The following is a 25,789-nucleotide window of genomic DNA, read 5'->3' as shown; positions in this document are numbered from 1 at the left end:
TGTATATCCATTTTTCAGTTTACATTTAACATTTCACACAAGATCACAAATCAAAGGATAATCCAGACGTGATTTTTGTCCTGTAAATGTTTTGTTTGTAACGGCTACACAGAGAACGAATTGTCTGTCACCCGTGTAGCTCATTTATAAGTGTTTAAACTGTTACAAATAGTCTCCCAAACATGATACATCTGTTATAATTTCCTAATAAGCAGTTTTACAATCTTATCTGCAACCGTTGTAAAACCGAGAGGACCTACCCATCAAAAATCCCGATTTATCAACAGGTTCTCCTCGTCTGACTTCGTAAATTAAAGCATCTCTGGAGGAATGAAGTGTAACTTCTATCTCTATGGTAACCACGCTCCGCTCCCTACCCACGTGACCTTCTCCGTTACTTCCTGCGGCAACGCTCTCGCTCTCTCGCTTGCAGTCAGTCAGTCTCGCCACAGAACACGCTGCGCGCTGATTACTATCACTATATATATATATGTGCCAGTTAACAACACTTCAGCCGCTCCTTTCCTTTGACTCCGACGCGAAGACTTCGCTTTAGTTTAACCACGTCGCTTATCCTGCGGTGTTTTCTTAAGCCTAAGAGCTTTTCCCGAGCTTCATAAACTGCTTTGGGTAAGAAAAGCGCGTTTGTTGTGCGTGTAAAGGCAGCTCAGTTTCTCAGCAATGGCGACAGCTGCGGTATCTGCCCCTGCTGGCGGCGGCCCGAACCCCGGATCCGGTGCCGAGATGGTCCGCGGTCAGGCTTTCGACGTCGGGCCGCGCTACAGCAACCTCTCGTACATCGGAGAAGGCGCATACGGCATGGTTTGGTAAGATGCTTTTGCACTTCTAAACAGGTTACGCTTTGTCACCGTTGTTTTTCCGACAATTGTAACGATGTTTCCTTTTGTCGCTTGCTTGGATTTGTTCATTCAATCACAGCGCAGTGCACCAGACCCCCGCTTCTCTCGTTATCGTGTTGCTTCTGCTTGAAACCAGTTGCATGCACTTTTCTTTATGCTGGACTTTTAAGCTTAGTTTTAGATGTGCATTAACAGCAGTCTGACATATGTCAAAGCACTTCTAATCATGAGCTGGTGGTTCATTATTTAATCATTTTGCGTTGCAGATTTAGTTTGGGCTATTTATTTTTCTGTCAAGAATATTTTGTTGCATTTAGATTTTTAGGTTTTAACTCGATGACATTGCAATTTCAGATTATATAAATAGATTTTTAAATTGAATTTATTATATAACACTGCTACTACTATAATGATTTTCATATTATATGTTAAACTGATTTAATAGATATTTGCCGAAATGTTTTTGATGCACTGGTGCATGATCTGTGGGGCAGTTCCAGTCTGTAAATCCAAAGATATCGGACTGTTTTAGCTCCGACCAGATGTCAGACAAGGACCAAAACTTAATAGAGGTGTAGATGTGAAATTTGCGCAGTGCTTTTCCAGGAATGTCAAGGTGGTAGGGCTCTCCAGGATGGCGTGGGCGCGGGCTCCCCAAGATTGTGCGAAACTAGTAGGAACAAGTGGCACTTCGCTGTTGGATCTGCCCACGAAAAACAGTTGAAATTGATAGTGCTCGAGTTGGACCTACAGCCCTAACTTTAAACGTTGGTTAGATATACTAAAGCGGATGAGCATCATTTTCCAAATATAAATGTTTCACCAGCTTCCCAAGACTTGGCGAATGTTCTCTACTTTGTAAATCAAATCTGTATACAGAGAGATTTATACACTGGTTTTGAAATTGTATAACAAAGGAGAATTGTTGTGTAGTTTCAAGATAGCTTTGTTACAATTGAGAGACTGCTGGCTCAAATTTGCAGTCTGATGGCCCATCTGCTCTGGTGAGAGGAGTCCGTTGGCTAAACGAATGAGCTCATCGCTGGCAGGCCTAGTTTCGCTTCTCTCGCACGGATGAATGAATGGTTCACACCCACTCCAACAGCTACAGAGTAGAACAAGCCACCCTGGGTTGACTGTCATATGGACGTGTAGGCCTGTAACATGTTGTGCTGAACAGGCTGCAACAGTACTGAAGCCTTTGTGCAGCCGTGCTTTTGACTGACAACAGCCTTTGCAAAAGAGTTAAGAGTAAAGAAGAATCTTGATTAATAATTATCAACAGAAGAATACCAATAGGCTGTTATACTGGAGACAAGCATAACCGTAGGTGTGACAATGATGCACCCTTGTGTTAGTTATATTGTGAGATATATATATATATATATATATATATATGACACACACCTACATGCATATAGCACTACCATTTTGAAATAAAATGCACTAAAAGTGAGTTCAAAAGAGTCATTTTCAATTTTAATATATTTTAAAATCATATTTATTCCTGTGATGCCAAGCTGAATTTTCAGTATCATTACTCCAGTCTTCAGTGTCACATGATCCTTCAGAAATTGTTCTAATATGCTGATTTGCTGCCAAGAAACATAATCACAATCAGTGTCGAAAACCGCTGTGCTGCTTAATATATTTGTGGAAACTGTGATGCATTTTCTTCAGGATTCTTTTATGAATTGAACATTCAAAAGAATCAGTTTAATGCATCCTTGCTGAATAAGTGTTAATTTCTCTCATTAATTTATACATTTTATGATTTTGCATGATTTAGAATCAAAGATATTAAAACAAAATACTAATAACCATTATTCACATGATATATTTACTGTATTTCTCTTAGCACTCTGCTGTCATTTGTCGCCATAATATTTACATGACAGTATGTTTCAACTATTTGCTAATGTGCAAAAATAAAATATAGCAGCAAGTCATTAGATTTAGAAAGAAGTTACATTTGGGTATTAAAAAGCAATTCTTGGCATCAAATGAATTTTGTTGTTCATAGTTTTCATCCTGGTGGTGCGGCATTAAATCACACGATCTGTCATTTGATATTTTTAATGTGCACAAACTAATTTTGCTGACATCTATTTCGAAGTATTCTTACAAAGATCTGCTGATGACATCAGCTACTCAAGTATCCTCTAATATGCTTTGAATCCCACCGAGAGTGAATTTTACCTAATAGCTCCTTTAATTCAGTTTCTCAATAGCGGTGATCCCATTGGTGGAGTATTATAGTGTAGAAAGATCCTAGAGGTGCTTCTGATATAAATTCTGGACTGCCGATTGGGAGTTCTGGATGTTCTAATGGATTTTGCATCCTGCATTACACCCCTCTGTCTATGAGGAAGCATTTCGGGTGGCTGTCATCCTGTCTCGTATTATGCAAAAGACACTGTTACCATTGGCAGTGGTTTTCTGAAACCAGTAATGCAAGTCACAAACAATAGGCCGTTTGATCACAATCAGATGCCGATTTCCTTGAATCCTAGAAGACTTCTCTTGTACACACACGTTCACCGTTGCGAGAGCATCTACAGATATTCTAAATTGATGACGTCCATAATCCAGGATCTGTTATCTGCATTTGTAAACACAAAACCGTTCCAGTAACTGCAACTGCGGGTCAGTTTCTTCCAATAGCATCCACGGGCCTGGCGTTCGCTGAGAGGCCCCCTGTGATGTAATAGCTGGAGAATGTGGAGTTTAGCCGTGTTACTGAGGGAGGTTGGGAACAGGCTGGGTTTCAGTTTTAAACCAGAGAGCGAGTGAATGAGCGAAGAGAGGCCAGGAAATGGAAGGGAAGGGGCGGGTAAGTGGATTTAGGAATGGAGAAAGTGAGGCGAAAGGCTGCAGTCCATTTTGTTGTTCTGCCGCACTGAAGCGCTGATTCCCGTAACAAGCGCTTGCTCCCATTGTATAACAGTGTCTAATTACTGGAGGTGACGTCCGCTGGAGATTCACATGGCAAGTGTAATTAAGCTGTATTCTAGAGGCTTAAATACAGCTTTTAGTGTTTTAGGTAGAAATGAACGAGGCGTTAAATATAATCTGGATATTAAACGCATGTTGTCACACTTGCAGATTGAGGATATGGCTTCCAATTACAAAATGAAATTGGCATAATGTTTGCATGCTTACATGGTGTCCATGAAAGAGCCCGTAGATGCTGTGAGGTTTATTATGGAATATTACACGTCTCAAAGCATCACCAAATCATTTGATTGAGCTTGTGCTAGACCATATATTCCAAAGTATTAGAATTTGTTTCTAATAAAGTATTATTATTTTTTTGCCTGGGCTTAGGATTTGTTGATTGTCTGTTTTGACAAAGTATTTGCATTCATCGCCTGGATCACTCTGAAATCCATATGAATTGTAAAAGTGCCCCATTCAGATGTAAAAATAATTTACTGATATTTTTTGTTTTATGCTCTTCTCTGCGGTTACCAGAGAAATGAAGTCACTGTAATTTTACAAACAAATGTTCAGTTGATTGATATTTGTCAGCAGTTGCATGGTCTTCCAAATTTGTTTTGGACCTAACTTGATCCATGCATCAATGATTCTGAAATCTACAGAGATTGTGTGTGTTCCTTTGACTTTGACTACAATGTGTTGTTACTTGCCGGTTTAATTCTCAAAAGTTTTGCAACACTGATGTGGTGTGTTGTTGCAGAAGTGGCTCTGTGGGCAGTGTCTCTAAACCATGAGGAGGAATGCTGCAGGACTGACTACCAGTTACAGTTCCTCTTAGTGTTCAATCTGGAGGACATGACCCTGCCTCTGTACTTCATGAAGTTGGTCTCAGTGCTGTGGTCTTAATGCTGACGTAAAAGTGAATTTGTCTCGTAATTACTTAACTTGGCATGCATATATTTGTGGGAAACACTGGAACTCGTAGCTGAGCTGTTGCTAAGTATATCAGCTCTTTTATCTGGATTTTTGTCAGTAAGTGCATGAAATTGTTTTAATAGCTACTTTGGATTATAAAACATTGTTTTCATTTCCAAACATTATCTTCTGTTTGGTACAGAACATAATGCTCTAGCTTCGATTTCAGTCTGGACTGAATTCAGTTTTTTTTTTTTTCTACAAACTGTTTTCACTAATGTCATAAAAGCAGCCATCTGCTAATTGGGCGGCTTCTGTTTGAATTTAATTTGTGAAATTGCTTGATTTAGAATTTTGTGGTAGCACTGTGCTTTGAATGTTTTCTTTGGAATTCTCCTACTTTAGACTACCAAAAATGCTGTTTGTTCCTTTCACATCTGGTAATTAACTGGTAACACTTTACAATAAGGTCTCATTTGTTGACACTAGTTCATGCATTAGCTAACATGAACTACCAATGAGCAATATATTATTGTACAGCATTTATTTGTGTTTGTTAATGTTAGTCAATAAAAATAGAATTGCTGATTGTTTGTTCATGTTATGTCACAGTGCATTAAAGGAACGGTTCACCAAAAATATATACTCGCCCTCAGGCCATTCAAGATGGAGTTTGTGTCTTCATCAGAACCAATTTGGAGAAATTTAGCATTATCATTATCACTTGTTCACCAATGGGTCCTCTGAGGTGAATGGGTCCATCAGAATTAGAGTCCAAACAGCTGATAAAAATATCGCAATCTACAAGTAATCCACACCACTCCAGTCCCATCAAGTGAAAAGCTGCATATTTTTAAGAAACCAATCCATCGAGGCATTTCAACTTTAAACATTGCTTCTGGTTCATAATAACACTTCCTTCAGTGAAAAAGTCCTACACATTTGGTTAGAAATGTTTTTAACTGTTTTCACTTGTAAACAGTGTTTGATCTCTGCATATTTCTCTCCTGATTCAGACTAGATGACTTTCCCACTGGAGAAAGCAATATTATTGATCGAGGACTTTTTAGCTGGAAACAAACAATTGTTTGGTGTGAAAACATCTTAATGGATTTGTTTCTTATAATTGCACAGCTTTTCACTTCAAAAGATGTTAATTCATGGACTGGAGACATGGGGATTTCTTGTGGATTATTGTGATGTTTTGATCAGCTGTTTGGACTCTCATTCTGACGGCACCCATTCACTGCAGATGATCCATTTGTGAGCGAGTGATTTAATGCTAAATTTCTCTAAATCTGTTCCAGTGAAGAAACAAACTAATCTACATCTTGGATAGGCCAGAGGCTACATTTTTAATAAATTTTCATTTTTGGGTGAACTATTCCTTTAACATTTTAAATTGAAATTTTTCAAAAAATGTATTAGTAAATGTTGACTAACATTAACTAAGATTAATAAATGCTCAAAATTCCATATTCTGTAAAACAGGTCGTGTCTTTTAAAGTTCGGGTCTTTAATGTACTTCATAATTGTTATCATATGTTAATGTAATATAACTTGCTTGTTTGTTTGCTGGTTTTTATTGTATTTGTTATAGTTGTATTTTTTAAATAGTTTTTGCCATGAAAATAGCCGAAGATGCTGACATGGTGTTGAATAAATATATACTACTACTTAATGTGCTTCATTTTAATATGGAGCTGTTTTACTGAAGATGCCTTCAAAGGAGATACAAGGTGATCATAAACGATGCCCATCTCACATGCACATTGATATCTAAAAGTTTCTTCTTTTCAGTAACATTCTGATAATAAAGTGGAATAAAACGTCAGCTTGGTTAACTGATTACCATAAAAGTCTGTAGATATTCCCATCGGTTCATAATGCTGTTAACACTTTCTCAGACAAGCGGATGCGATGGGTTCTTTTTTCCGGTTTGGTCAGGTGATGTTCACCATAAACTTCATACGAATTGTAAAAGCAAGCAGTGCCCTGTTCAGATGTACAGATTATTCACCGATATATTTAGTGTTTGATGTTCTCGTCTGTGGTGCTAATGCCACAATTTTAAAACCATAAATGTTGAACATGTGTAATTGAACTTTTATGCTGTTCCAAAATGTTACTGATAGTTATATTATGCTTTTAGTAATATAACCACAGTTCTTCTGCTTATTAGTTAATTATACTAATTTTCCTACATTGTTTGAGGGTAAGAGTTTCCTGTGCAACCATTAAATGTGTCACACGGGTCTGGTGTGAAGGCTTATCTCTCTATGGCTGTTTGCTTTAGCAGGTTGACTCACTCTTTCAGATGCATGTATCTATAGCTGGAGTAAATTGATATCTTGTGTGCCCTCGTTGCAAATAGCACCTCTTCATTATTGTTCAAATTACATTAATAATTACGATAATGACTGTTTGTTCACTTGAGCTTGAGTTCAGTAAATGGAGTCTGTTTGTGCTGGTCGAATTTCCTTTGAGAATTGCATGTTTCTGGTTTTCATAGCTAAGAATTTTATAGGTTTTTTTTTATGACTTTAAAGAATATTGGATTTCAGGAGCACTTGATTGATTCTTGATCTGTCGTCATTATAATTGTCTATATTCTATTCTATTATGTGCTTTCTTGTCTTAACCTTAATTGTATTTTTGCAGTACTTTGTTGTTGTTGTTGTTACCTGTTACCTAGTTTGTGGCAGTGATATTTTAGTATTGAGATGCAATCATAAAAATAGTGTTTAATTTGTTTAAATATTTTGAATTAGTTTTTAATATTTATTTTTTTACAGTTTTAGTAATTTTTGGTGTTCCCAACAACCCCCCCCCCTTTTTTTTTCTCCAATTTCCATATAGTTTGTTATTTCAGATTTAGATATTTTAGTGCATTAAGTTAACCTAAATGCAATTGAGAAATATTGCCTTGGCAACTAACTAAATAATAAAAAAAAAGTTTAAATGCAAAAAAAACAATACAAATTTTAAAAGCTATTTTCCCCCATTCAGATGTACAGAATATTGCCTGATATCCCCAATGTTTTATATTATTGCCTGTGGTTACCAGAGAAATAAATAATGAACATGTCAGTACAAGGCATTTTTAATGCATTGTGGGAAATCTTGAAGCCTACACTGATTTGCACCAGGTTTTGATAGACGTACATGCAGTTAGGGATCTAGTCAGATAATTACACTTTCTTTTATGCACCTTCAAGATCTTGTGTGTGCACACATGCATATACAAATATATTAGTCAATACATGGTCACGCTCACACATGCCTGCGCTTACACACACACACATGCACCACGCACGCTGTTTGAGCGCAGACTGTTTGTGGCTATATTGCCTGGGCCATGCCAAACTCTGTCACGGTGCCAGTCTCCATAGCAACCCTTCTGCCAAGGACGTCAATCCACCGTCACATGAACCAGCCTGACTGGGAGGAGTGTCAGAAGAAGCAGAGGGAGAGAAGGAAAGCAGAGGAAAGCCAGAGTACTGGATTATTTTTATTTGCATGGTTGGTAGTTTTTGCAATGCACATCAAGAACAATCCCATATGAGGGTGGAAAAGCACTGTTTTACTGTCGTTGCAATTCACGGTGGTTAATTTATTATTTGTAACCCCTTAGCAATGTCTTAACACTTTGGCAACCCTAGTGTCATGTTGATGACTTTTGCACTCCTCACATTTCTAAACAGCTAGTTTTGTGAAGTAAGGCCTGTGTGATCCACTTGTTCAGAATGGTGTAACCGTTCAACCTAGTTACTGTTCTTGAACATGTGAAAAGCTTCTTGGCACAGCTGTAAATGTGCGGGCGTTCTGGGTTAGGAACAGAAAGGAAAGGATTATCCAACCTTGTGGCGTCCCGGCCCCATTTCCACGAGTCTTCGAAATGCCTTCACCCTCAGAAGGTGCACTAAAATAGAAGCATCTCTGTTTTCTTGAAGCATGAGAAGCCTGCTAAAAGGGATCTTGTGAATGCACAAATAGACATGTCAAACACATATAATGCCATATTGCATAACACATCTAAATGGGTGAATCTTTCAAAACCAAGAACATGCCTGGGTTATGATTCACCCCAAAGTCAAATGAAAGATTGAGATGTTATTCTTATGACAATTAAGTACATTTCCATTTTTCATGAATGCAATGCAAATGATCTCAATTTCATTATTATAGTATGACAAAAATGTGTTGTGCTGGCTTATGAGAAAATGGTGCAGATGCGTAATGCAAGTTATCTCTTTCTCATTACTGTAACATGGCTGTGTTATGCATTTTAATATTTGCCTTTTAATGCATGATGTTTTTAATAAAATGCGGTCAAATAACTTTATGGTAAAGAGAAATTCAGGCGACGAAATGGTCTACGTATTTAGTTATTAGTTTATTTTTATTGATGTTAATTATTTTTTCGCTTTGAGATTATTTGCATTAAAGTAATGAGAACTGATACGATCTCATTACTCTTAAATAATAAAAAAAAAACATTACATTATGTAGTATTTATGAATTTTAATATTGGTTGTACTGCCTTTAAATATGTGCTTATTTAATTTTGATAAAATATGGATAAAAACCTTCCAGACCTGTTATACTAATGAGAATTTGGGGCGAAGAAATGTACTTGTCATTAAATGAAATAATATTAATGGTCTGCATATTGTATTAATTTTTTATTTATTTTTTTTAAGCACGTTCTGACCAGGTCTTATTAGTGTAATGCAAATAATCTCGCTTGTACTTCTACGTGAAAAAAAATGAAATATTTATGCGTTGTAATAGTTGTTGTACTTGTTTGCACATTTTATTTCAATAAAATATAAACCTATAAATTAAAAAGTTTGGAGTGAAGAAATCTTTCTAATTAAGTCCTAATAATTTTCTTATTATCTTATTTTATTGCACTATTTTCATTTGTTTTGAAGCTAAACATGTTCTTGGCAGGATTAATGAGCTTTACCCGAATCCTGGTCTTCATAAGTTTAAACGGCTGTGCAGAAGCCTCATTTGAGTGGTTTCCTTTGCCCTATTATTCGATTGTTTCACAGACTTTCAGCTACACTTTGTTGATGCCGCGCTGAGGGTTTACACACAAGCAACACTAAAGTAGGGAGTTTTTTCGGTGTTTTATATCCGTGCTTGTTACTGTGCAGATATTCAGTCTTCAGGATGTTCACATCCTGCATTCATTCCCTTCAGTTATCATGCAGCCCCAGCTTTATTTATAGACATCTTTATTATTTGGTGACATGACGTACACCATTGGAGCGTCTTTTTCCTCCCTCTTTCGCACTGAGGGTATCTGGCATTGTCAGAGCATTGTGTAAATTCACTACCAATGTTCAGCCTGTCTCCGCCCCCCTCCTTCACATTACCATGGCAACAGCCTGTTGCATAACTCCTAACCGCAAAGTCTCTCCTGTCCGTCTCCGTGGAAACCATGTCTCGCTCTCTCCTTTTCCCTGCTGTTTTGCTGTGTCCCTCCATCTCTGCCTCTCTCTCTCCTCTCGCTTTCATGGTCTTCACCTCTGCGTAATTTCTCCACTTTCTGCCCTTTAGAGTGTTCTGTGCAAGGTGTCAGCCAGATGCTTGATACGTGAACTTTGTACTTGTCAATTTGCACGAATTGAAATTTGGCATCATCAAAAAAAACTTTATGACCATGTTTCTGCTGCGTGAGAGCAAATGGTGCAGACGCTGCATTATTGGTGCACCTGACACAGATTTGGCATTAACAGTGTGTCAGCAGTGCAGAGAGTTCAGCTCATGGTTACGGTCAGATGAGATTGCATCTGTCAAGTTCTTTGCATTCATGAACCTCATGTGTGAAGAATAGTGGCACAGATGAGCTTTAGAAACGTCTAAGCAAAAGGTTAGAGGTGATTTGAAAGTTTTTTTTATTTTTTTTTATGTACGTAGTGTGTGCATTCATATATGCATGCACATACATACATACATACTGTATGTATATATATATATTAATAATAATAATAAATGTTACTGTTTTTTACATTAAGTTATGATAAAGAGACTGTATCTGGGTGTTTCTTCAGTTGCAGGTCCTTTTTATATTTGAGGGGTTGGTTGATTTTATTAATTTCTCTTTTTTGGACTTCTCAACTTTTTTTTTTTTTTTTTTTAAAAGCATTCTTTTGATTTTGCTATTTCTCAAATATTTAAAATATGAGTCATCATAAACAGTTGTACATTTTTAAGATAAAATCTATAATTTAACTAGAAGTGAAACTATTCTTAATTTTTATTTTTTGCTTAGTGATTTATGGTTATTAGTCCTTCAAGCATCATTTCCACCACCACCCTTTTCCCACGTTTACATTTTGTGAATTGTTACTTAATTTTTTATCTAACATTATAAGACATAGTCAAACAAACCGTCAATTCAGCTTCAAAGGTACAGTCATAGGTATTTTTTCCAAATTTTTAGCAGAAAAAAAACTTCAAACTGGTTACAGTATGTAGCTATGTAGATCAGTCCCATATATACATGCATATATGTAAACTAGTGCGGTCTAGTAAAAGTAATTAATCGCGCTTAATCCCACCTAACATTAAAGTTTTTAAATATGCTTTTATATTGCAACAATTTCACATTCAATCTTTAAATTTAATTTGGAAACAACATGTAGTATATTTTTAACATTTGTTTAATGGCATCTTTTTGTGACTGAAGGCAAGTATCACTGATACCATGCTACTGATGTCTCTATGAAATTGTTCTTTTTTTTCATAATATTTAGCCTAACCATAAAGTTATCAAACACTAAATTCTAAATTTAAATATAGATGAATCTTTGAAGCTCCAAAGGTTATTGATTTCCTCTTGTTTTCTTTTGTTCTTTGATTAACAGACATCACAGCAGCTGGTTATTTGGCTGCTATTACTTTAAGAGCTGCCGCTGCTGAACATGAGACAGATCTGACACACATGATCGTAGTTTCATTCACGCTTTAATATACAGGCTACAGCATGCCATATTTGTGCATACAATTAAAGAGCATGCACTGAGCGCACTATAATGGCTGACAGGACAGGAAAATTTATTTTTACTGACATATGGTCTGACCACATTTCACTGTTATTCTACTGAAGCTCATTGTCACCTGTATGTTTCTGCGCTCATTTGACTAGCGTTGGCGCTGAGGCGAAGTTGGAGTGCACGTCTGAGAAGTCTCTGATGTGGTCGTAAAGACTTTCTACATCTAAATAAGTGCAATCCTTGTCAAAGTGTCAGACGTGGCCAACCCAAGCTCCGCCCCTGTTAACTGCGTTAAATATTTTCAACGCTGTTAAACTGGAAAAATGAATCACATACATCAGTGCACTCATTTTGACAGCACTAATGTAAACACATTTGTATATGCTTACATAGGTGTATATACCTATTCCCCTCATTCACAAGCAAAGATCTGGCTCTACCCTCTGTTTTGACTTGTACACTTATAGTCCATATTCACCAGTGCCTTTCAAAAGTCTCTCCTTGTAATCTCAGCTTGAATGTCAGTCTTTCCATATTATATGTGACCCTGGACCATAAAACCAGCCTTAAGTCGCTGGGGTATATTAGTAGCAATAGCCAAAAATACATTTTATGGGTCAAAATGATTGATTTTTCTTTTATGCGAAAAATTATTTGGACATTAAGTAAAGATCATGTTCCAAGAAGATATTTTGTAAATTTCCTACCGTAAATATATCAAAACTTCATTTTTGATTAGTAATATGCATTGCCAAGAACTTTATTTGGACAACTTAACAGAGATTTTATTTTTTGCACCCTAGATTTTCAAATAGTTGTATCTCGGCCAAATATTGTCCTATCCTAAGAAACCTTACACTAATGGGAAGCATTATTTATTCAGCTTTCAGATGATCAATGTCAATTTCAAAAAATTGACCCTGTCAAAATGTCTGGTTTTGTGGTCCAGGGTCACACATTTCTATGTGAGAAGTGTTTTAAAGCAGCTTTTCTAAAGGTCCACAGAAAAGTGGCCATAATTGAAAGGCTCATCTGCATTCACATTGTATTAAACTTCTTATATTGTGCACTTGATATCTTTGTCACTTGGTATACATTTGATCTAAAAGAAAACCTCACAAATAATATTTTGAATAATGACAAAGCTACATGACGGTGTTTTGTAACCCAGAAAAAAAGTAGTTTGATCTGATGTTTTTTGCTCTCTCTTTGTTTCAGCTCGGCGTATGATCGTGATAATAAAGTGCGTGTGGCGATAAAGAAAATCAGTCCGTTTGAGCACCAGACGTACTGTCAGCGCACACTCCGTGAGATTAAAATCCTGCTCCGCTTCAAGCACGAGAACATCATCAGCATCAACGACATCATCCGCACCCCCACCATCGACCAGATGAAAGACGTGTATCCTTTTTATTTGTATTTTAGCCTGGAAATAAATGTAGGATTTTGAAGCAAAGGGAAGTTAACACTTTTTAAGACGTATTTGTAATTCTGTACTATGTTTTAGGTACATTGGTGACGTTGATCATGTGGCTTCTTTGTTACAGACAGTCAAATGTTCTTCCAATGAAGCTAAAGATGTTTGGGTTTTTTTCATGCTGGAGAACATGTCAGGTTTTATGTATGTTAGTTTGTGTCCTACCATCATTTAAAGCAAAAAGGGAGACAAACTGAATATTAAGACGAATTTAAATTCAAATTCATTACATTTTTCAGTTGTGTGTCAGCTTTCTAAATATTCATGTTCAGGCTGAAAATGCAGCCTCTGGCACAAACAATGCTCTTTTCCAACTGTGTAGGCTGAGACGATGCAAAAATCTCTAGTAAAGAGTTAATTTTAGGTCCAGAAATCAATAGTCAGTAGGCGTGTGGATAGTGAGTAGTTTTGTATGATCTAATCGCTGTGTTGCTCTGATGTGTTTAGAGTCATGCCAGAGCTGCGGTTAAAGGGAGTAGAAACACAAAAGGCTGCAGTTTTTGTTCTACTGAAGTTAATACAGAACGTGGCAAAGAGCGTGTACTTTTTGTTGCTGTTTATTTTTTTTCCACAACCTAACAAAACAAAGATTTACTACTTAGGATCACTAGTAGGCATAGCACTTGTGAACTATTTGATCATTAATTCTGATTCCACAAAACTATTCTAGTTCCATAGATATTGCTTTTACAGTTTTGTGCTTTTGAGCACCTTTTTTATTTAAAAAGGTAAACTTTTAGCATATACACTGCTGTTCAATATTTTGGGGCCATTGAAAATACAGTAAAATCAATAAATTCTGTAAAATTCCAGTCTTCAGTGTCACATGGTCCTTCAGAAATCATTCTGATATTCTGATATGCTCAAGAAAGTGGATAGAGAGTTGGACTTGTAACCCGAAGGTCATGGGTTCGAGTCTCGGGTCCGACAGGGATCGTAGGTGGAGGAGTGAATAACCAACACTCCCTCCACCCTCAATACAACGACTGAGGTGAGACCCTTGAGCAAGGCCCCGAACCCCCAACTGCTCCCCGGGCTGCCCACTGCTCCAGGTGTATGTTCACTGCTGTGTGTGCACTTGGATGTGTTAAATGCAGAGCACAAATTCCAAGTATGGGTCACCATACTTGGCCACACACCACTTCCCTTTTTTATTTGAAATAATCTTTTGTAAGATTATAAATATCTTAAGTCAATTTTGATCAATTCGATGCATCCTTGCTGAATAAAAGTATGGCTACACATTCTAAGTGTTTGAAGGTAGCATGAACTTCAACAAACTTTTGTCAGTTCAACAAACTTTCGTGACTTCTGCTTTCTTAATCTCATGCTTTGTGTTTGGCCTTGACGTTGACGAACTATAGCTACATTGTACAGGATCTGATGGAGACGGACTTGTACAAGCTGTTGAAGACACAGCACTTGAGCAATGACCACATCTGTTACTTCCTGTACCAGATCTTGCGCGGCCTGAAGTACATCCACTCAGCAAACGTTCTCCACAGAGACCTGAAGCCATCTAACCTGTTGCTCAACACTACTTGCGACCTCAAGGTGAAGTATACTGCGTCATGCCATTTTAAACGCATTTAAGATGAAGCGTGGCATTTCTGTGTCACCAAATTGAATTGAAAAACAATGTTTTCAGAATTCGGCACCTGTCGGTTTTACGACGAAGCACATAACTTCCATTTTACTAATGTGTTTTCTGTAAGTTTCACAAATATAAACTTATTCCTTGTTACTAAAGAGTTTGTTTAACTAGTAAGCCAAATGGAGCGCATAGAATAAGAGTGCAATAATTTTAAATAAATTGTCTCTTTTTTTTTTTATTAGTTTTTGTTGATTTTAAATATCTGTATAGTTTTATTTTTTCTCTATTTTAATTTTCTTAAAAACAACACGCACACAATGCCACAAAATAGCTACTATAAGGAAAACCTATAGTTAATTTTTTATAAAATGTTTATTTTAGTTGTTTTACTACATCAATATTTTACTACATCAATTTAAACTAAATTAAAATGAGAAATAATGCCTTGAATTTTTACAAATATTTTATTTCAGTTAACATTTATCTCAAGTAACAATTTTTTTTTTTTGAATGGTTTTAGTTTAGGTTAACTAATGATATTTAAAAAAAACATTGAACTGATCTCACAGTTTTAAATGAAATTAAAATTAAATATGCTTTTTTTGTAAGCATTTATGTACAAGTTTTTATTTAAGTATTTGATAAAATACTTGTATTTTTACTTTAAATTTAGAATTTTGTTTAAATTTATATATTTTTTTTCTTCAAATTGTTTTTAATTTGTTTCAAATTGTTTTGAAACTGTTCTGCTGTTGCAGACATAGTCCTTGTATTTTCATAACTATCACTTTTTAACTCCATTGCCACCATACCATGTTTTATTAAAGGTGTCATCGGATGCTACATGCACTGTCACAAGTTGTTTGAACTGAAATGTGTGTTGGCAGGGTGTACACAACCACCCTATAATGGAAAAAAAAAGTTTTTTTTTTTTTTTCTCGTTAAATCGTTTCCCCTGTCTCCGAAGCGATTGCTGTGTTTTGTTGTTGGATGTAATGATGAACATAGCAGTCGTCATTTACTCCCGACATCTGAGCCGCTGAAGGCACAGTGGATTATGTTTGTTTGTGAAGGGAATGCGCCCCCAATCTGCCTAAATGCGTTTGTTTGTGCGAATCATTCGTGATCCAGCTTCACCCACAGAAGTAGTTAGTATAAGGTTTTTTAATGAATCTTTGCAAATCGCCTTTCCTTATATTGTGCTAATTAGCAAGTTTCACGATGAATGCTGCTAAAGTAAACAGTCCCTGAGAGAGCGGCTTGGAAGAGAGGGGGCGGAGTCAGCAGAGCTCATTTGCATTTAAAGGAATATGCTACAAAACGGCTTGCTCTGAAAAGAGCTGTTTTTGACAGGGAAAAAAGGTGTTTTTTACACTACCGTTGAGAAATTTTAACCAAACTATGTTAGACTTTTCATTAAGATGCTAAAGAATAATATCAACTTGTGGAAAATGGGCATCCGATGACCCCTTTAAAGCAAAGTAATGGCAGACTCATCTTGGACACTGCTGGATACTCACAAATCTCTGTAACCTCTTTTTTTTTTTTTTTTTTTTTCTCCCACAGATCTGTGATTTTGGGCTCGCCCGGGTGGCTGATCCAGACCATGACCACACTGGCTTCCTGACGGAGTATGTAGCCACACGTTGGTACCGCGCACCAGAGATTATGCTCAATTCTAAGGTGAGGAATCAGGCCTGCCTGATCTTTCAAAGTTGGTTGGCCTGATCATTCAAACACAGATTAAGTCTAATCCTGGAGTTATTTCATTGTTGTCTCGAGTGTGTGTTTGGTTGGCCATTGCATTTTTTTTTAGCTCAGTTGTAATTTACTTCCAGGTAGTAATTTTCTTCATTCATTTGCCATCACCCTGAAAAGTCCAATATCAAAAAAATGCATGACAAAAATATTTTTTGGGTAAATGTTGATAGCTATACTGTATCAATGAACAATCTCTTAATGTATGTGCCTCTCTCTCTTGCAGGGTTACACTAAATCCATTGATATATGGTCAGTCGGTTGTATTCTGGCTGAGATGCTTTCGAATAGACCCATCTTCCCTGGGAAACACTATCTGGACCAGCTTAACCACATTTTAGGTAAACAACCCTGTGGACTTTATATATTTCCTTGCCTGCAGCCTTTGACTTCACAGCTTACAGCCACTAGTGAAGGGTTTAGGTTTATGTTCTTGTGGTGCCAACAGCCAGACATCCTTGTCATCATGTCATTTCCTGTAAGTATAGTGTGATTAGTCATATGACATTTACAGCTCAAGTGAGAAAACTCAGTGATTTGTATAAAGAAAAACTGTAGCTTTCAGGACATATACTGAGAGATGAATTTAGATGATTGAGATGAACAGGAATACTTATTAATAATTAATAATTATGATTTCAAGAGGTCTTAAATTTGGAGACGGAAAGACCAGAATTGCGATATGGCTGAATGTGACGATTAAACTTCAAAAAGCTATGATTTCATTAAATAAACATGAGTGCTGCAAGTTCAAAGTCCGGTGCTGTGCTGCTTTGTGTAGGCTACTGGGCAGAAAATGTATAGTGTATATTTACGGTATATCATTTCATATAGTTAATAATAACGCGAAGAGTGCAATCTTTTCTCCAAAAGTCAGCATGATTACTAATGTGATTTTGATTTTTATGCAACTGTTCAATAAACAAGAAGTTAATATTAAGAGACTTATGTTTTAGACACCATATTTCCTGCTTTTGCTCTGTTTCTCCAACAAAAATAATTCCAAAACACAGCCACAGCACTGTTTTTGTGTCTCTGAGCAACATGACGGTGATTCGTTCCTGAATGAATCAACAGTTTAAATGATTTGGTTCAATCGCAATGACTCGCTTATTAACGCTAACTAACTGCCACCTACTGGCCGCTTTAATTTCACATTTTTAAAGTATCTTAATTTTTACAAATAATTTCAAACATCAGTTTTCAACGTTTTAGGTTTCAAATATCAAAACATTATTTATGCATTTGTAACTGCAGGTTAGCATTCTGTGTCCCTCTGAGCTGCATTAAACAGTGTGTGTAAATACATTTAAATGCCACTTCAGATGCATTGCAAAGATACATTTTGTTGATGCTGATTTAATTTGCTTGGTAATAGCCCAAATGCAAGAATTTGACTCAAAAGAGGATGCACACTTTTAGAAAAAATGGCTTAATGGTAAAAAATGCCCACAAAACTTGTTGGAAAAAAAATCTCAAAGAAGACTTCTTGCATAATTTTCCTTCTCAAGTAAATGTATCTTGATTTTGAAAATCTTTTAAAATAATTATTTGGGATTGGTTGCGTTCATTCCTTAAACATGCTTTACTTGGTATCGTAAAGGTTATAAACTTAACTTAAAACCTGCAGAAACCCTTGCTAATTCTGATAGATCTGAACTTTTTCATGTTGATTGTTGAAGTTGAGGTGAATATTTAAATCACATGGGACATCAGGAAGACTAAACACCACATTGTCTGCACGGACATCAAGCTCTTCTTATAAAGAAACATGAGATTTTTTGTACAGTTTTCATAAAGCTGTCCATCTGTAATGAAAAACATGCTCGCTCAGTCAGCTGAATAATTGATGTAGATTAAATGCTCTTCAAAAGCTTCACATAGACCATCCATCTCTGGACTGAAACACGATACATTGTGGTCAGTTTTGCATAGTAAGACTTAGACAAGCGTTTGATTGTTATCGCCAAAAAGTCTTATTCATCATTTCCCTTGCAAGCAGAAGCACATCAGATGTCGTCGCTTCCCTTCTCTTTATTTTTCCTTTCTCCGTCTGTTGCATCAGTTAAAAACTCAGTGTTTCCTGTCAGAGATGCTATTGATTTTGACCCTGCAACGAGCTGATAACATTGTCCAGGCTGCTGCGTGTGTTTTGAAGGTGTGTGTTTTCCCACCAATCTCATAGCGATGGCTCCTAACGAGACGATCTCTGTAGTAACACTTTCGCCATTAGCATGCGTGTCTTTGAACCTGTCTGGCCTGTGCGAGCAGATGTTTCCTTGTTGATAACTCGACTTATTTCCTCATTTAGATTGCGGGTACACATCATTAGCCTCGTGCATTGGGCTATTGTTGTACCATCTCTCTCATTCTCTGAACAAGCATTTATTCAATTCAGTGTCCACAGAACCAAAAAAAGTGGCATTTTCTAGTTAGGTTATTAAATGTGCCATATTCTACAACTGTGTCAATTGTTGTTTTGTAATTTTAAATTAAATGGGCTGTTTTTCCTACTCTACTTCACACTGGCACTAGGGATGCAACGATTATAGATTTTGCTGGTACAATTATTGTCTGATGAATAATCACGGTTTTACGATTATGACGATTATTATGCATTTATTAATTTCCCAACATTAATAATGTATAAAATCAGTGTTATTTATTGCTGGCTTTTGAAACAGAAATAACACAGTAACGAACAATACAGCACAAAATAATAATAAACAAACAACAAACAAAAGTCCATCTCTCCCATTAGAATTAAAAAAGGTGTTGAAAATAAGAAATGGAAATAGATCACAAAAGTATTTAATGTTTTCAGTTTGTACATTCTTTACATTTCTTTTGGACCTGGGGTAGAGAATTTGGAAACATGGTGAAAAAAAAAATCTTGTTGGTTTTTACTTATAAATAATACTACAACAGGGATAGTAAATACATTTAATGAAGTATTATTAATATACAACTAATATTAACTTTATTTATACCACAGGGAAAACTGTTACTAATGATGGAAATAACGTTAAATATTATTGTAATCCACTGTCATCCATACGTATTCATTTTAATAATCTTTATAATAATTCATATGATTTTACATGTAGCCTGAGAAAATCATGTCTATTGTTTTGGTTTGTGAGATCGGAGATTCATTCAGGAGGACACAAACGTCTTGAGAACGCTGCCTGTGACTTTTATTAATTAAATAAATGAAATAGCCTACTGGAGAGACACAGACACAGGTAGGCTAATTCACACAGGCAACTGTCACTTCTCTCTCCTTCTCTCTCGAATAATTAATTCAAGTAGCTAAATATTATAATTAATTCAAATAAATGTGATCTTACCGCACTATTTAATCTCTTTCTGATCTGAAGCGGGCAGAATGCTGAGCTAACGAGCCGTAGCTTCGCATCAGGTGGTTCTTGCCTTCATGTCGTGCATTAAAATCATTCAATGTACAGCTAGCCGTGCATTATCCCTTATGTATTCGCTCCTTAGCATTAGTTTTTTTACGGCAATATTTAAATGACACCCTGGTCATTCTTGGTGTACCCAAAATGGTCCCACACTATCGACAGACATTTCTCTGGTGGAAATAAAGCTTTGCTGTTTAGTCCCTCTGTCATTAATCTAATGCGTGTAGTAGCCTCCGTGTCTCTGATAAGGGCGTCATTTGAAGCTGGTGCACCACTAGTGTGACTTTGTTTTCATTTTGCACAGGCTGCAACAGTTGAGTTTCGTGCAACAGAAACACTCGGTTTTGCGGAACCTTTACGATTAATTAACCGTGACGTTTTAAAGCGCGGTTAATCACGGAACCGGTTAATCGCTGCATCCCTAACTGGCACAGCTACTGAATAATTGAATACTGAATACTGTAAACATGAGTGGAAAGGTATGGTAAAAAGTTGTGAAATTTGGCACACAGGTAGAAGAAACAAATTTGGAGTCTCTATCTAAAACCTTCCATGAAAACATCAGCACAACTGTTGTAAACATTGATTGATTATGAGAAATGTTTTCTGTGCAGCAAATCAGCATATTAGAACGACTTCTGAAGGATCATGTGACACTGAAGAGTAATGATGCTGAAAATTCAGCTTTGCATCACAGGAATAAATTACATTTGAAAATATATTAATATATTGGGTAGCACTTTAGTATAGGGACCAATTCTCTCCTATTATTAACATATTGTCTATTTATTAATGCTTATAAAGCACATATTTTGGATGACCTTATTCTACATCCCTAATCCTTTCCAATACCTAAACTTAACAACTCCCTTACTAACTATTAATGAGCAGCAAATTAGGAGTTTACTGAGGCAAAAGTCGTAGTTAATGGTTTGTAAATGGCGAGAACTGGACCTTAAAATAAAGTGACCATATATTGTATTTTGATCAAATGCATGCAAATAAGGTGTGCATATGTGACTTCTTTATATATCAATCTACTATATATATATTTAATATTATTTAAAAAACTGAGGAAATAATGATGCACATTTGCTTTTCCTTTTGTTCTCTTGTTCTCCTAGTCGATATTTTCATAATTTAATATCTAATCCTCTTGTCTCGTCTCTGTCCTGTAGGTATTTTGGGCTCCCCCTCTCAGGAGGATCTCAACTGCATTATCAACATTAAGGCGAGAAATTACCTGCTGTCACTTCCTCTCCGCTGCAAAGTGCCCTGGAACCGCCTGTTTCCTAACGCAGACACTAAAGGTCAGAGGTCATCTCCACACCTGTACATCCACGTATCTTGAGACCAAGCCACCTTAAACGCTCACATTCTGACTAATATTAACAACATATATTTAAATTTGTGGTTATAACAATTAAAAGCTTAGTAGAACTGTACTTGGTAACATCCATTAAAAAGAGCAGCATCCACTAGAGGTTTGTTTTTAATGGTGTGATATTTGAATATATTTGTCTCTGTTTTCTTGTAGCGTTGGACCTGTTGGATAAGATGTTGACCTTTAACCCTCATAAGAGGATTGAGGTGGAGGAGGCGCTGGCTCACCCGTACCTGGAACAGTACTATGACCCCACAGATGAGGTCAGTTCACTACTAGTTTTTTTTTTTTTTTTATTTAGTAAGGATTACTTTTGATAATAGTCTTAATAAATTGTATTAGGGAAAAATGTTCCACTAAGATGACAATAAGAGCAACAAGGCAAACATTGAAATTATTATTATTATCGTTGTTTTTGTTAATAATAACAGTAATGGTTATCATCCATTTACATGCATAATAATAATGATAATTATTATTATTTTATACAATTAGAGCAATAATAACAATAATCTTACATTTACATGCTTAATTATCATTAAATATTTTAAAGTAAAAAATAAATACTATTCTTATATTCTGCTGTCAAGAACACTATCTTCATCATATTCTCTGCTGTTGCGTATCTTAGAGTTTATGGTGGTCAAAGGTTGAGAGCGTTTCAAACATGAGCACTATGAAGTGCACTTTAATAGCCACATGGCCACAATAATCTTTGACTGTCTGGTATAATGGAATTGGTTGTTTTAGCATGTGAATGTAAGATTTCTAATGATAACATGTCTTATCTGATTAGCACATTTTCCCTTTTTTGCCTTCTCACAACAGCAATTTTGATAATGTTTATTGCATCTATGACTGTATTGTTTGTATCCAAAAATGACAAATTGCATGTAGTTTAGCACTGGTGCTATTGCACAAATGGCAACACTGACGACTGTACTTGGTAAATGTAGGACTTCATCTACCAACACTGAAAAATGGTTGTGGTACCATAAATATTGTTGTATTGGTATAAGCAAAGGAACTGTGGGTAAAGCATTTTATCTCACAGGAACTATGCTTTATTTGTCATTTATAGCCTGTTGCAGAGGCTCCGTTTAAGTTCGATATGGAGCTGGATGACTTGCCCAAAGAGACTTTGAAAGAGCTGATCTTTGAAGAAACTGCACGTTTCCAACCAGGCTACAGACCATAGCCTATCACACAGGTAAACTGTAGACTGAAGCCAGATGCATGCATCAAATAAACAACAAAACCTAGATGAGTCTAGTTTCCATGTAACTGTGAGTGGTGAAGAATTCAGTCATTTTGAGCTCTTAAAGAGGAATTTCCATTCTGTTAATTTCTTAAAATGATTCATAGTTTCACAGCTCTCCAGTTCTGAGTGTCACATGATCCTTCTGAAATCATTCTAATATGCTGATTTGCAGCTCAAGACACATTTCATATGATTATCAATGTTGAAAGCAGTTGTGCTGCTTAATGTTTTTGGAAATCTTGATACATTTTTGTGTTCTTTGATTAATAGAAATCTAAAGTCTTTACTGTCACTTCTGATAAATTTAATGTGTCCTTGCAGAATAAAAGTATTAATTTCTTACTGACTCCAACCCTATGAATGGTAGTGTGGTTTAATTACTCACCAAAGCCAATTTTTACAATAATTTGGCACTTTGCAAACCTCAAATTCACACTCTGGTTGGAATGTATTTGAATTATGTTTTAACCATAACTAATCCTGTTTTTTTTGCTCTGTCTGTAGGCGTTGGTCTGGATTCGATCATGCTGATGCTTCTGTCTCCACTCCACTCTGCGCTGTGGTCCTCTTTTGGTCTTCATCGCCATCACCATCGTTATCTGCTCCTCTTCCTAAACTCCAAAACTACAGGCAGCCCTCAAAGTTCAACTGACCCCAGCTGAGAACATGCACTCCTCTCTTCACCTGCTTCACTCTTTCGGTCTCATTACAATGAAAGCGCAGAGCTTCTTTCACTCTCACACTCTCTCTTCCTGCCCGTCTGTGTGAACGTTTGCCCGCGTGTATTTGTGGACAACACCTCGTCGAGGTTTCTGATTCCGATTAACCCTTTTTCTCTCAGTCCTGATACACTTCAGTAAAAACCGTCTATGATTGTGTTATTGTTGTGCTTCTTTCTAGCCTCCTGGTAATATTTCCAACAAGCTGCTTTTCTAAAGTGTCTGTAAGCCATTAAGTCCCACAGAGATCAAACAGGGAGAGAACGTATATGCAGTGGACTCGCATTTATCCACATTGTGCATTGCCAATTTCCTCAAAGTGCACAGAGCGCGAAATTTGCCACGGTGCCATTTTAAGGCTTTAATGTATTTTCATAAATGCAAATATGTATGTACTATTGACCCCTTAAAATTAATTTATCAGATTATTTTAAAACCCCCTTATAGTGACTTGACTAATATACATGCATATACATAAGTGTGTGATTTTTAAACACCTGTAATTATTTAAAACCTGTAGGTAATTGCATTTAATAAATATATATTTGTTTGTATATCGATTCTCAATCACTTCTAGAAACCTTAGAAAAGAGACACATCTGTTACATTTGCTTAAGCACCAAAGAAAAGACCACTCTAAAGATGTTAGACCACCTTGGAAAATGTGTACTTGTGTCCAAAATTTGACCTAAGCCCTCAAATTGCCTAACAAAAAAAGCAAGTGCCATGCAGGTTTACATATATTCTGAAATCCAGGTGTTTTTATCTAAAGATGCATGTAGGTCCATCTAGGAACTAGACTTTATCATTTAGATGGGTGTAGAGAAACTTCTGTCACGGGACAATCCTGAGTTTTTCAGTAACAATGGGTACATTTGGAATCAATGTCTATTATAAACGTACAGTGCCTGCTCATCTGTATTCATTCTTTCCTTTTTGTATATTTCTGTGTCTTTTTTGCTTTCCCTGCACCCCCCAGCCGCCTTGTATCAATAAGACTGTGCCCTTGCATGACTGTTAAAAAGCTTTCTAAACAAAGAAAATGGAAGTGCCACATTGCTGGGGATTCCGCTCTTGGACTCTCAGGTTTTTGTTATATCCTACCTTTTGTGGTCCCATATTTCCTATATAGAGTGTAATCAGTTCAAAAAGAAGAAAAAAGCTCTTTAATTTGCTTGTTCATTTCGGTTGCACTTCTTTCAAAATCCAGGTTCCTTTCAGTGTTTGGAGAAAAATATATATGTTAATAGTCGAGATTAGCTTTTTAGATGAACTAGCTCAACCAGGAACGTCAGGTTTAATTCCACGTGGAAATTAGGAGCCTCTAGCCATGGAAATGCAACTTTTATTAATCCATTTCAACCATAAGATACTGTCTGCTGGTGAATGAATAACGAGGTCGAGACCCAGGCGAAATGAAAGTCTACCTGGAACTGTACCTGCGATAATGCATACTCTTGTGAAATTATACAGCACTTGAACGTTTGCGAAAATGACGTCTAAAACATTAAGTTATTGATACTGATATGCGCATATGTGCATGGCTTGAGCAAGTGTTTCTTTCCCACACTGGCTTCCTCTTTGGTTTACTAACCCTACATTACTTTTGCCTTTACGTTTATGGCAAGACGCCACATAGTGGTGGTATCAGATGTTGGTTGATCAAGGAGAGAAGGGGCGATTCTCTTAAATACTGAATTAAAAAATCAATATATTGTGAAACTCTGTAAGATAGCTTCTGCCGAATCCGTGTGCAGCCTGTCTGTTTCTGCGTCACGAATAACTACATTTATTGTGCAGCTTTGTTTTGTTGGGGATCAGTTGTGACTCTTTTGCAGCATACTCTTGAAATTATATATTTAAAAAAAAAAGTGAAAACCAAAAAAAATTAACAATTCTCTCTATGTAATTTTAAGTCCTATTTGTCACAGCTTTTGTGATTCATTTGAGGAAGTAAAGAAAAATAAATAAGCGTTTTCTTTCTGCCCTACCTGGTTTGATCCTGTTGCATTTTGCCTTCAGTTCTTGAAAGTTTTGTGCAGAACTGTTTTTATTGTAAAAATGAATGTCTAGTGATTTAATATGATTAATCTTGTAAAGAAATTCTGTGTATTAATCTCCTTTTTGTTAGCAATGGCAAACTTTTTGTTGTGATTTTCACTTACGAGCTTCGAAACCCCCAGGTTTTGGTTCCTCTGGGGAAACTTGTGATTACAAATATTTCAAAATTATATTAAAATCTTTTGAATCTATTGAAAACAGTGGCATTATGTCTCAAAGGCTTGTTTTTAATGCTCAAAAAGACGGCCAATGTTCATTGCCGATATTGATCTCTGCATCTGCCAAGTCATGTAACCTAGAAACTGCAGAATAAAACCAATTGTATTATATTTCTGCCTCAGATTTCTGTCTCCTCTGATATTAATGCTAGTGTTACATGTCACCTCGC

The 25,789-nt window shown here is 36.3% G+C and overlaps 1 protein-coding gene across 1 annotated transcript; it reads left to right on the top strand.

The window, feature by feature from the left end:
* The first annotated feature begins 375 nt into the window (after positions 1 to 375).
* On the top strand, positions 376 to 25,729 carry LOC306871986 (mitogen-activated protein kinase 1-like). The gene is made up of 9 exons (XM_079420293.1): positions 376 to 827; positions 12,944 to 13,126; positions 14,567 to 14,756; positions 16,363 to 16,479; positions 16,781 to 16,895; positions 21,155 to 21,286; positions 21,514 to 21,623; positions 22,442 to 22,570; positions 23,126 to 25,729. The coding sequence occupies exons 1-8, from the start codon at positions 682 to 684 to the stop codon at positions 22,556 to 22,558; spliced, it is 1,110 nt and encodes a 369-aa protein (XP_079276419.1). The 5' UTR covers positions 376 to 681; the 3' UTR covers positions 22,559 to 22,570; positions 23,126 to 25,729.
* Positions 25,730 to 25,789: the final 60 nt, after the last annotated feature.

The sequence above is a fragment of the Barbus barbus genome (genome assembly GCF_936440315.1).
Source record: "Barbus barbus genome assembly, chromosome: 6".
Lineage (NCBI taxonomy): Eukaryota > Metazoa > Chordata > Actinopteri > Cypriniformes > Cyprinidae > Barbus > Barbus barbus.
The sequence above is the reverse complement of the archived record's forward strand: the minus strand, read 5'-3'. Positions and strand labels throughout refer to the sequence as shown.